The sequence below is a fragment of the Sinohyriopsis cumingii genome, chromosome 13 (genome assembly GCF_028554795.1).
Source record: "Sinohyriopsis cumingii isolate HCF-2022 chromosome 13, ASM2855479v2, whole genome shotgun sequence".
In the NCBI taxonomy this organism is placed as follows: Eukaryota; Metazoa; Mollusca; class Bivalvia; order Unionida; family Unionidae; genus Sinohyriopsis; species Sinohyriopsis cumingii.
Window position 1 is genome coordinate 68,535,118 of NC_142973.1, and position 13,452 is coordinate 68,548,569.

Sequence of the window (13,452 nt, forward strand, 5' to 3'; positions counted from 1 at the left end):
TGTAAAGTTTCATGGCAATACTCAGTCATTTAGGAGGAGTTGTGGTAATGGACAGGCATCAGACCATCCCTTAAGCTCTTCTGGTCTACGACCAGCTTGGCAAAAACCATCAAAAAATCAAGTCTGAATAGTGGAATGTACAGGGTTTACCAGCACATCAGTATGATATAGACTATATAGTGCTAAATACAAGTATAGTTCTAAGAATAATAAAGAGAAAATTGCTTAGAAAAGGCCAAAACAATGCACTAGTCCTATAAAATAAAAGGCAAGGATCATAAATTTGAAAAAATAAAAGTATAAAGTTGTCAAAATGATCAGAAACATAAACCAAATAAAATATTTTCTAATTTGCGTCAATGGTAAGAAATTCAGCCAATCATATGCATGATCACCTCATTAATATGCAATGATTTCACTGATTACAAAATCTATGGTATGCCTTGACCATATCACTGTATGTACCAAACTTGAGAAAAATCTGATAAAAAAAGAGTTAGTAGAATGCTGACAAGACCAGCCAACCAGATGCCTAATCACCTTTTTAATAAGAATGGATCTTGCTCTTGATCACTTAAGCCTAATTATCAAGTTTGATCAAGATACGACCAGAATTACAGACTCTAGAGCCAACAACATGCAGATCCTATCACTTAAGCCTAATTACCAAGTTTAATCGAGATATGACCAGAATTACAGACTCTAGAGTCAACAACATGTACATCATATCACTTAAGCCTAATTACCAAGTTTAATCGAGATATGACCAGAATTACAGACTCTAGAGCCAACAACATGCAGATCATATCATGAATATGTGTGGATCCCAGGCATTATCAAACTCATGCAAGATCTTAATCACATAAGCCTACAATTGAAGTCTGATCAAAACACATAGCATAGCTAGTACTCTTTTGGGAGGAAAATACCTGAATGAATGAGAGCATTTCCATCCTCTTATTTGAGTGAACCAGAATCTTTCAAACACTAAATCAGCCCTGCGTAAGAGTCCTATTCATCGGGAATGTGTGATACACCACTCATATATTTGAGGGAGCTGCCTAAAGTGGGACACCAGTATGGGGACAGTGGAGGGAATCTGCAATAGCAACAGGTAAGTATTACATCATTAAAATTAGTGATACTACATTTTAATATCAGTAATATTGTACTTGTTGCTATCGTACAGCTGAATCTGTCAGTTTGGTGGGAGGTCTGATGATCCAAAAACTGGCAAATAAAAAACTAACACCAGGAATACTCAACCTCACTGGAGAGCAGGAGACTGCTGCTGGATGGAATCCATGTGGGCCACTACATGAGCAACAACCTAGTGAGAAAATGCCTTTGCTTTGATGGGCTAATGAGCAAAGGTAAATGAGGAGAAAGTGGTGTCACAGTGCCAAAACACAGCACCGTCACATCCTCAAGATGAATGAGTTATACAGGCTCATGAGGCAGCAATAGCACAAACCTCATGGGCTGTAATTGTTGTAAAGGGCAGGTTCCTATCAGTAACAGATTGGTAAGCTCTCAACAGTTAATGCAATCCACCTAGAAATAGTGAAAGTTTAAATATCAGCTGAGCCCATGCATAGAAAAAAGTTTGGTATCCTTCCTTCTACCTTTTGAGGCTCAATTAAAATCATAGCCCTTATACGGCTGAGTCTGATATATCAATCTGGAGATGGGGAACTGAAGGATGCTGGTATTTTGCTATTAAAAAAAACCTGGCTGGCAGAGGAGAGAAATTGCCTTATAATTCCCAATGAACCTGATACAGCCCTGCTCTATGGATAGGGCATGGAGCTCACACCTTTGTGTAACGTCTCACAGGTGAGCAAGAAAGCTCACACCTTTGTGTAACGCCTCACAGGCGAGCAAGAAAACTGTCTTGAGGGTAAGATACTCAAAGGAAGCTTCACCCAAAGGTTTATAGGGGGCTATATTTCGAGACCACAAGATACTACAGGATTCCATCTAGGCATTAGAGATCAAGACATTGGTCTCTACAATCTGAAATACCTGATCAGTCAACTAAGTAAGAACCCATTCTCATGGGAGAGACTTTTGAAAATGTAAGTGTTTTGGAAAGGGCCGCCTGTCTGCCCTCAATAGTATCAACTGTTTCTCTTCAAAAGGAAGAGAAAATCAGCCACTGCACTCACAGGGGGACAACTGGGACTGACACATTTTTTACTACACCAATCACAAAAGATTCTCCATTTGGCATCAAATATTTCAGAGGCTGATCTTCTCCTGTACTGAACAATGTACTTTGCAACTTGGCTCAAAAAAATTTGTTTGAAGAAAGATCATTTTAGATGAGCAAAGCGTGAAGGTGGAGAATCCATGGTTGTGTAGGTGTCAGCCCCTGTGCTGTGACAGAAAGTTCCTCCTCTGAGGTAGGTCCTGTGCTGTGACAGAAGGTTCCTCCTCTGAGGTAGGTCCTGTGCTGTGACAGAAGGTTCCTCCTTTGAGGTCGAGTCCTGAGATGGTCCACCAGCAGATCGAGATCACTGAACCATGATCGCTGAGGCCACAAAGCGGCAACGAAAATAAGTTGAGCCATGGATTGCTAAACTTTGTGAAGGGTCTGTGGAATCATCCTGATGAGTGGGAAGGCATAATCTAACAGAAAATCCCACCTCAGACTGAAGGCATCCACAGCCAGACTGTCTTGTTTTTTAACAAGTTTAAAACAGCAAATGTTGAACAATGACAGACTGTCACTGTAGATGACACAAAAATGCAGGATCAAGGCTTACGGCCAAGTATGCGTAAAATCAATGTAAATCTATGTATTTCACCTAACAGACCTTTACTATTTTCACATTTTAAAAAATGGGACCATAAATGAGATCTCAAGTGCTCTTTTTACATTAAATGCGAACATAAATACTCAACACAAACAGCTGTAATAATGATAAATGACAAGTAATTATCAAAGTTGGAAAAAAAAAATTAATTACTAAATATCCATGAATAAAACTGTAACTACTGCAAATGTTAGATGAAACATTTGTGAAAATGAGACAAACATATTCCCTAAGTTTTACAATATAATGGAAAAGTCTGAAAACTTATTATGTACATATGCAATATGGACTGTGGACAGATTAGAATGAATAATCTTTGAATAGTTGTAATGGTACATATCATATATTTTCTTAATTTTTTAACATGATGTTTACAGATGTTCAGATATATAAAATCCTTAAGTCAGTAATTTCAATCCAGAAGTCGATGTGCTGAAACAACAGTCACTATTCCATTAAAGGCATTCAGTTCACTTCATCTAATACTATGTAAATTAATGCTGGTTGGACCTAAAGTGAGGATGATAAACTTGTGCACAAACATCTGATAGCAAGTAAACTGTGGAAACAAAGTCTTGTAAGGGATTACAAACCTCTGAATAATGTGACCAGTCAACCATTGGGCTGACACATTCCACATCTAACTTAGGACTGTTACTACAAGGAAGACAGTTCCAACTGGAATCTATCTGCTATGTTTTAAAGTGTATACACATGCACACCCTGGTAAAACTTTAATAAATCTATGAACAAAACAAAGATTTGACCAACATTTTTATTGTGGACTAAGTCATTTGAAAATGAAACGATGCTGACTGCTGAAAAATTTCACAGTTGGGGTGGGGTGGGTGTGTCTACAAAACAAATGAAGAATGAATGCAATGAAAATGAAATACTGAATGATAAATGTATTTTGAAGAGAACATAGTACAACTGCTATTTCATTAAAGCACAATTTTAGCAAGGCAAGATATGAAAGGTACATCTGCATGTATTTCCCTTTAATACTCCCATAGACAGAAACCCAAACTAAGTAAATCCATTTCCATTTAATTCAAAAGGAATGAAATAGAAAGATTACAAGGAACAAACCACCACCCCACACAAAAACCTGAATGTATTTCTGAGACTATAAACAAACAAAAAAACAAAATGACATAAAAACTCAGTAAATCTATTTCCCTTTAATTAAAAAAAAATGAAAAAAGAAAGGAAATGATGAATAAAACATCCCCCAATAAAATCTGAATGAATTTCTAAGACCATGAACAAGCAAAAAGCAAAATGACTGATGAAATGCAGTCAGTGGAATGCAAATAGCAGGCAAATTGAAAACAAATGGAATGTAAATTAGATCCAAACAAAATACTGACTAGATAAATTACCATTTCAGAGTCTGTAAGGTTACTCTATTTACATGCAAGGATATAATGCAACCTAGTTTACCCAGCCAACTTCCAACAAGCACCAAACTGACCAGATTCATCAGTGCACAACAGAAATATAAATTCTGAGGACAAGATATTTAAGAATAAGGATAATTTTCATTTTTGTACATAAATTATCAGGCCAGAGCAAAAAATAACTAATATTTAATGTAAAAAAATTAAAAAATTACAGAAGTTAGGACCTGTTTATGTCCTGCTGATCTGGACATTTTAGTCTAGTGGTAAGTGCACCTAAAGATTAAGGTTAAGCCATCAGGTCAATAATCAAAGCAGTCTGACATACATAACCCCATGTTTTCTTTCTACAGTCTGACATACATAACCCCATGTTTTCTTTCTACAGTCTGACATACATAACCCCATGTTTTCTTTCTACAGTCTGACATACATAACCCCATGTTTTCTTTCTACAGTCTGACATACATAACCCCATGTTTTCTTTCTACAGTCTGACATACATAACCCCATGTTTTCTTTCTACAGTCTGACATACATAACCCCATGTTTTCTTTGTACAGTCTGATATACATTATCACATAACCCCATGTTTTCTTTGTACAGTCTGACATACATAATCATATAACCCCATGTTTTCTTTGTACAGTCTGACATACATTATCACATAACCCCATGTTTTCTTTGTACATTTCTGACATACATTATCACATAACCCCATGTTTTCCTTTTACAGTCTGACATACATTATCACATAACCCCATGTTTTCTTTGTACAGTTGGACATACATTATCACATAACCCCATGTTTTCTTTTTACAGTCTGACATACATTATCACATAACCCCATGTTTTCTTTGTACAGTCTGACATACATTATCACATAACCCCATGTTTTCTTTGTACAGTTGGACATACATTATCACATAACCCCATGTTTTCTTTGTACAGTCTGATATACATTATCACATAACCCCATGTTTTCTTTGTACACTCTGACATACATTATTACACAACCACATGTTTTCTTTGTACAGTCTGAGATACATTATCACATAACCCCATGTTTTCTTTGTACAGCATGAAGACAGTAATGCTGCAATTTTCCACAACTTGGAAACATCAAAAGGTACATACCTGCTCAGCTGAAGACATGCAGGTTGGCAACAATGGTATCACAGGAAACATGTACTCCATTGGGTACAACATAGCAACAAATGCCATCACACTCATGGTAAGGGCATTGTAGTCACGTGACTGCATCACAATCTGCGATGAAAAAAGAGAAAATAAAATCACCTGCCATCAAGGATTCTAAACAAACCATAGTTTTCTTTTAAAATTAAAGACTATCAGTACTCTATGTACTTGCTTATAGGACGAGTTCAACTGCCATCACATATTGTGCCAGAAGATCTGGTTCTGTGCAGTGTGTAATCAGTAGAACAAACAACATATACCCTGGTCTGCAGGTGCATTATGCTTTGGCAGATTAAGAGCTTGGTTGTTTGCAGTTGGGTTCCACTTATAAGTGAGTATATACAGTATATAATTGAGGACCATCTTTAAATAAAGGGCACTAAAATGATACACCAGGAAATGCAAATATAAATGGTGGTCATTTGCATGGCCGATAAGTAATATTCACCCATGTACTGGCAACCTGAGAAGAAATGAAGCTAATGATATCATGCATTGCTAATGATATAACAATGTTCATATCACAAGTGGATTTGGAAAGCTGTATCATCATATGCTAGTATGTGTGGTGTTGAGTGTGATTTTACATCATCAATTAGCAAAGTTTTTTAAATCATAATCAGAGTAAATCAACAATGTTAGAAGGTAATAATGCTATTAATATCAGATATTAATATCAGATCATCAGACGGGGAATAGACATGTACAATACACACATCACAAATTTTGGAAAGATGTTTCTGATGTGGAAATTAATCTGTCCATAATGTTGTCCATCACAGACCAAGCATAGTGGCTTTTCATGTCATGATTCATAATGGATGGATCAAGTTTTACTGCCCAACATTGAAAAGTTGTAATATAATTAGGCAATAATGGATGTCCACTACACAGTCACTGTATGCAATTACCAGACAGTGCAGAATAGTCACCCACTAAAACACATTAACAAAAATGTATTGCTAGAGGTGAAAGATATATATGCGAGCAAAGAAATCCATGAGTATATTTAGATGCTTCACAAAATATACAAAGTTAAAGTTTAATGATATAATGATTTTAATAACAATGGCTAAGTGGGTGAGAAGTTCTGCTTTTTATACATAAAGAAAGATAACACATGTAAATATCAGCATGTTATTAATACACGTAAAAAGAGATATATCGAACATGATTTCGTGGACTATTCAATTAGGCATTCCCCACACAAAAAAATGTGTTTCCTGTTGCAATGATTTGTACACTACGGGTATTTTGTATAAACTATATATATATATATATATATATATATATATATATACTCTCCCTCAATAACTGGGGTCCACAAACACAGACTGCAATATAAGCAAGACGCAAGTTACCAAGGGATGAAAAAAAATTAAAAATCACTTTGACATCGAGAAAACCATGGGGGATGAGATGGAGCGGCATTAAGGAACTGGGCTGTTTATTGACTGAATCCTCATTTTAGCCAGGAAAGGAATACAAGGTGGAAGTTACAGATGAGTAACACAGAAGGGACACCCTCTCACCTATAATTTTGTGGGATGAAGTAATTGGCAATTTGGATAGGTCGTGGATTGATTGGAAGCATTTGCATTGGAAATTGTCCTGTAATTGTGAAATATCGTGATATAGTTTATTAAATTGTTATACCTTTCACTTTTATCAATTTTATATTTTAACTCCTAGACCATCGGCTATACTGACTGGGAGCACGGAGCTTTCAACCTCTAAATTGCCCATCCTTCTCCAGGGTTAGTAATAATTCCATAGGGGGCACATAACACACACACATATATATATGGCTCAATCAGATGCACAAATCAATCTTGGGATGGCAGGGGGTTAATATGGGGGAAAAAGTGTTTGCAACGGTTGGCTGACCTGAAACACATATTTCTGTTGGGCCTTAATAAAATTAACAATATGAGAAACCCATTTTAGTCTTTTGCTTAATTTCAGACTTATACTGTGTGCCAAGAAAATGACAGCCCCTCACCCACAAAAAAAATTAAATGGTCAAATCCTAACTGGTTGAAGTTCTTGTTCCACATTAATTGTCCAAACTAATATTTCAGAAATTAAAGTTTTAAAATGTTTGGGGTTTTGACAGCAACAAACAGATTCATTCAGCAGTCACTGTATATTCTGAAACACTGGTGAAAAATATAACACAAGCTTGCAAATCAAAGGTACACAATGGTGACACATGCACTTCCTGTCTGACCGATGTTTACTCAAGGCATAAAGATAATAGGTAGCTGCCGACTTCAAAGTAAGAATATCACTCTCTGGCTGGTGCCGGATGATGCATTCATGAAAAAGTGAGGAACAATTAACCTTTTTTATGAAAACAACTTCACTAATGACACAAACAGTCATTCACAGAGTACCACTTTCAAAATAGTGTAGACAAATTCTAAACATTAAAACTTGAAAACTCTCAAAAACTCAAAATCAAATTTGGATAATGCAGTTAAAAAACATTTTCTAACACAGCTGTAATTATTTGTCTTACAGATTATCTTCATTTAAAAATATACTATTGCTGCCACATGTATATCTGAGATTCGTTCAATCTGATAAATTTAATTAAACTTTATACCTCATAAAAACTCCAAACCAATGGACAAATACAATAAATGATAAATATTTAACACAAAGGTCTTATGTGTCTCTGGCTGATACGATGGAGCTTTTCATTTCTTTTTTATTTGTATACCACTTTCAATAAGCTGTTGAAACTTGGCTTGGGAAACTGCATGGAAATTAAAAGGACATGACAAATTAATAACCTGCACAACATACACTTTTATGAAATATCATTTGTTGCAAAAGAACACACCAGTAACCACTTGATGCAAAAAAGTATGTACATTTCTGTATATTTATGTGCTAACATGTATATGTACATGGAGTTAATCAAGAGAGATTCATGTTGTAGCTAGGCAATTTTTCTTATGTTCTATCCTGGACAGGAGTGAGGGAATATCCAAGAAATGTAAAAATATTGTATATTTTTCATCATTACACAAATTCATCTGTATTGACTAGCTAGGCCACTGATAAATACCACAAGCAACGTTACTACCATAGAGTTTGTACAGGTATGAAAATGTCATCTGCCATGGTCAGGTTTACGGCATTGGATTTTCTCCCATCTGTTTATTAAATGTGTTGACTCATGAGGTGAATGCAATAAAACTGATGAGAAGTGCCATAAAAACTGCTACAGCTGAACAAAAAATCTGAAACAGTTCCACTGCACTGAGTGGACATCCACCAGATATAGTAGACATCCACCCATCTGTTCTGGAAACCTGATCACAAGTTAACTTTGTACATGTATACTATACAAAATCCACAATGGCTGTACTGATGTACAATATAAGGTTATTTGACTTTATTACCACCAAAACAGAAGTTCTAAACAGCATTTTCAAACATTACAAATCTGTGGTCTATAAAAAAAAAGTGATACCTAACATGTTTCATTATCTGTAAATACTGGCATGACAGAAAATGATTTACCTTGAATTCCAGCATGATAGCTGTGAGCACCTTGAGACAGGTATCCACCCCTAATAGTTCCAAAGGCAGATGGAGGGGAAAATCAACCAGTGAGAAGCGTGTGTGGTCAGGTAATGCAAACAAAAGAGGTGCCTGCAGGTCCCTTGGGAGCACCTGCACCTACAGTAGTAAGAAATGAAGAAAATATCTGTACTTTCAATATGGTATATCACTTTCTCAATATATCACTTTTTGTAGTATTAATAAATATTTTCTTCAGTATTAACAATACTTTCCCGACTTATTCCAAATACCCTCATTCATGTAATTTTTCATACATCATAAATTTTTGTATAGTATCATACAAATCAAAGATAAAAACAACTAATGTATTGTTTGCAAAGTTTCATTATCTTGCATGATAAACACAAATACTTGTTAACTTTGGTCAAATTTTTAATTTAGGCATCAAAAAATGAAACGTGATTAAGAAAACAAGCTATAATTTATAATCAGGCAGAAATGCCTTTGATCACCTCATTTTGACAGGGCAATTGTTTAAAGGATCTACCCATATTCTTTTATCTACTCTTCTATTCTTATCTGTATTGGCAAGAAAATATAATGATTGATCCGTGCGAACTCTCAGTGTCATTACAATATCCAGCCATTAACAAACTGCTGTAAAAAATCAAGAAGAACAATGATAGTCATCCCTGGTGGATGTAAATGAGCACCAGTATATGAATATTAAATATTTATTATTAAATATTCAAACAGAAAATAGTCATCTTACATGACAAATGCAACATCTAAAATTGTTGCAGCTCAGGAGGATGGCAATGGAAACAAGAACAGAACTACAGCCCCTTTAAGCAACTGATGATCAATTATATTTATAAGGCCAGTGAAGATTGAAAAAAAATAGATATGATCATTAACAACTTCAAAGTGAAGGACTTTCAAATGCAGTAATGGCCATGAGGTCACATTAAAAGAAAAGGTCCACAAGTAACTCTCTCCAGAGATGAAATTAATGGTTTGAGGGATTTGAGCAAAGATAAATAAATTGTGCTCGATATTCGAGAACTCTTGAACATGTATTTTTTTATCAGAATTTGTAATGAACTTAAGTATCAAAGAAATTTAGTGCATGGGAATCATGAAGTTATCTGATGTAGTTTTATTGCATTTGCATTATTTCCTTTATTCAGCACAGAAACACATACTGTTTACTTGGGGATTAAAAAAAATTTGTTTATAATGTATTTCAACATAAATGTGTCGCCCTCATTTATTTTATTATTATAATAAGCACTGGTTGTTAAATTTACTCAACATTAATGTTTATTTTGAATAGTAGCAACTGCATGTTTCAGCCAACGGCTATTATTTTCATTATCGTACTAACCACCCCACTAATTTGATCCCAGCTGTGAACTTCTTGCACAAACTAGTAAATCCCTGCAAAATTGATAAAATCTTTGGTTTCAGTTCAAGCTCTAGGCATTTCTAATTAGCACATACATGCAATAACTCTGCAAAGCCTGGTTCTTGCCATAATATGAAAATGGCTACCATAATTACAACAAAAAATGAACTCCTTATTCAGCAATATTACTTGACAATGGAACACTGTAGTGCCTAGTACATGCGGAAGATTACATTCGTTAGCTAAATGAAAAAATGAACATTACAATTGCCACATAAATTATTTCTCCCTCCCTCCATCTCTCTCTCCAACAGCTAAAAAGAAATGCACATGATCTTTCACACTAATAGAATGCAGTTTCATCCATCTCTCATACTTTTTCTCACATACTCATTGTCTAATAACATGGCTTCCTCAGTTTGTTTGATTTTATTTACAATTTGATACATAAGACAGCTGTTGTTATAGGGTTTAATGCCATTTTTCAGCACAAGATAGGCTATACATGGCGGCCAGTATTAATGGTGGAGGAAGAAACCAGGAAAACCCCAGAAAGAACCACGAGAAGCTACTGGCAAGCTTTCTCACATATCCACATTGGCCAAGCCCGAGACTCGAACCCAAGCAGACAGGTGAGATGGCAGTGATCCGTGACGGAGAGTGCTTCAGACCACTCGGCCACTCAGGGCCCACCATAAGACAGCTGTAGGGATGCACATGCAAGTTGCATACAACTCCTAATCACATATTGTTAAACTGGTTGAATGTAGAAGTATCTGTCTGCAATAAACATAGACTTCTTGCTTACTATTATTATTAATTCATTATTTATTAGATACTCAAAAACACATTACCAGATGGAATAGAGGCTGTATAAGCAAAATGAGACAACAACTTGGGCATTTGTTAATTTTATGTTAACATAGTTATACTGGCAAGACTTAAAGGACATGGAGGTCTTTTTCGGGTCAGATTCCTTCACTCTTCGAACAGGGTCAGTACTCCATAATAGCACAAAAAATTATTCTACATTTAATTATTCCTACTCTCAAAAGAATATTAATTATTTCCTCATCTACAAAAATTTACATGAATTATGGTAGTTCATTTTCTATGACATTGTCCCTTAATGTAGTAACTGATATTAAAACCTACTGGCTACATCATGAAACATGAAGGTGAGGTTAAGAAAGTCCAAATCAGTCACGATCAATTAAAGTTTGAGAATTGTTTTCCATGTCTTAAACATGCAACTGCATTCAAACTGTTTTAAACTTCACCTTCTTTTTCAGACACATAAAATCTTGCAATTAAAAAAGAGACAGAAAACAGAAAACGGATGGATATAAATGCATCACCACTTTACATTATTATAAATACTTTCTGACCCAAATTCAGCTGCAAAATGTAATAATGTGATTGTGAAATGTGCTACATGGAAAATTATACATCTTCTCTGCCCATCTACATCAATTTCTGTGTCTGAATTTAAATCCTCCCATTAAAGAATAACCGATTCCATCGAAAAAATGATGAGGCAAAAAGAAAACAAACATAAAGGTCAAACTTGTTAAATTATATAGTTTTGTATCATAAGAAATTTTGCATTGCAATATACTGTAATATATAACAGTATATTGTAATACATACTGCAATATATTGGGCAATATTTACAAAATAATATTCATTACAGAGCAACATGTCAAAGTTTCATAAAAGTTTCATGTCTTAATTCTTTTGAAATCAACGATGATTTAAAAACATCCTTGCTTACTGTCGAATCTTAGCTACATAGCAAAGCTTCTCAACTCTGGTTGCACTAGTGGCTGGGATGTCGGAAAATATTGGCAATCAATTCCATCGTCCCACCCAGGATTCATAAACTACCTCTGCATTGCATTCACAACAATGGTAAGGCTGTTCATTAATTTTCCATCTATCTAGGAGAATTTGCAACCAAAATGCTGCCAAATGAGTTATTTTGCCATTTTATTTGGCACAAAATCTTTAAATACTTCAAGTTCCATGTCTGGTATTTTCAACCACTGCTATTCAACACTAACCCTCTGGAATTGCAGATAATTAGTAAAGATGGTCTTTTAAATACAGAACATTTTTTCAAAGTGTGTTATGTCTTTCAAAAGTGCATAGAAAATAAGTTAAAGACAAAATAATTATTGTAAAAATTTTTTTAAAACAGATCTATTTTGGACATGCAGAATATATCTGATATTTTTCCACCATGGTTTTGAAACATACCTCAACCCTTGTTTTCCCTGGCACGGGAACTGGGGCACTCAGCAGTCGCAGGATCCAAGTTTCCAGTTCTCTGACCTCATGAAGCACCAAACTGCACACGTTGTCACTGCTTTGTCCGGTTAGAACTCCCCATACAGTATCCCTAGAAAGATAGGACATGCATGTATAAACATAGCTCTAGCATGTAGCAGCATCAAGTATTCAAAGATAGACAATTCATCAATGCACAGCTTTACTAGGTCTTCTGACAACACAATGGCACCCTCCATGGAATAATCATAACTTACTTTTTTAATCTTTTTACATGCAAGTCTAATAGGAAGGCAAAACTAGAGGGTCAAGAAGGTTTTCTTGTGCATCTGTGTTTTGACTTAATTTGGGATTATTACTCCAAAGCCCTGTTTCTTAAAATAAAAAGAAAGAAAAAAGACCTGATTATATTGTTACTGCAATCCATCTGTGCCTGAGTGTTTTGCATGCGAATATGTCAATTCTTGCAAATATTAGGTCATGCAATGGATCCTGTAAATAACAAAAGGCCCAAGTGGGCCTGACCTGACTCCCTGGCTTACATTTGCCTAACAAAGAAATGCAAGTGTAGTTGGCAAAGAAATGTGAGTCAGTAAGACACCTTCTGCCAAACCTTATTCCAATGCTGTTTACTGCATATGTCAAGACGCTTTGCATGAAGATGGTCGAATGCTGCAAAAACATCACATACATATCTGAAAGACATTCAAGCTTGGACACCTGTCAAATCTGATTCAAGTCAGTTAAGTGGTACTTGAGAGGATTTTATTGGGTTTTTAAATAAATAAATTACTGA

At 35.3% G+C, this 13,452-nt stretch overlaps 1 protein-coding gene across 1 annotated transcript in view; it reads right to left on the bottom strand.

Annotated features, from left to right (window-relative positions):
- LOC149785784 (MAP kinase-activating death domain protein-like) overlaps positions 1 to 13,452 on the bottom strand; it is a 274,806-nt gene that overhangs the window by 236,599 nt on the left and 24,755 nt on the right. The window contains exons 3-5 of the mRNA XM_089979703.1: positions 12,627 to 12,768; positions 8,957 to 9,115; positions 5,360 to 5,491 (exon numbers count right to left, since the gene is read on the bottom strand). Coding sequence (XP_089835829.1) covers positions 5,360 to 5,491; positions 8,957 to 9,115; positions 12,627 to 12,768 — 433 coding nt within the window. The remainder of the gene's footprint in view (positions 1 to 5,359; positions 5,492 to 8,956; positions 9,116 to 12,626; positions 12,769 to 13,452) is intronic.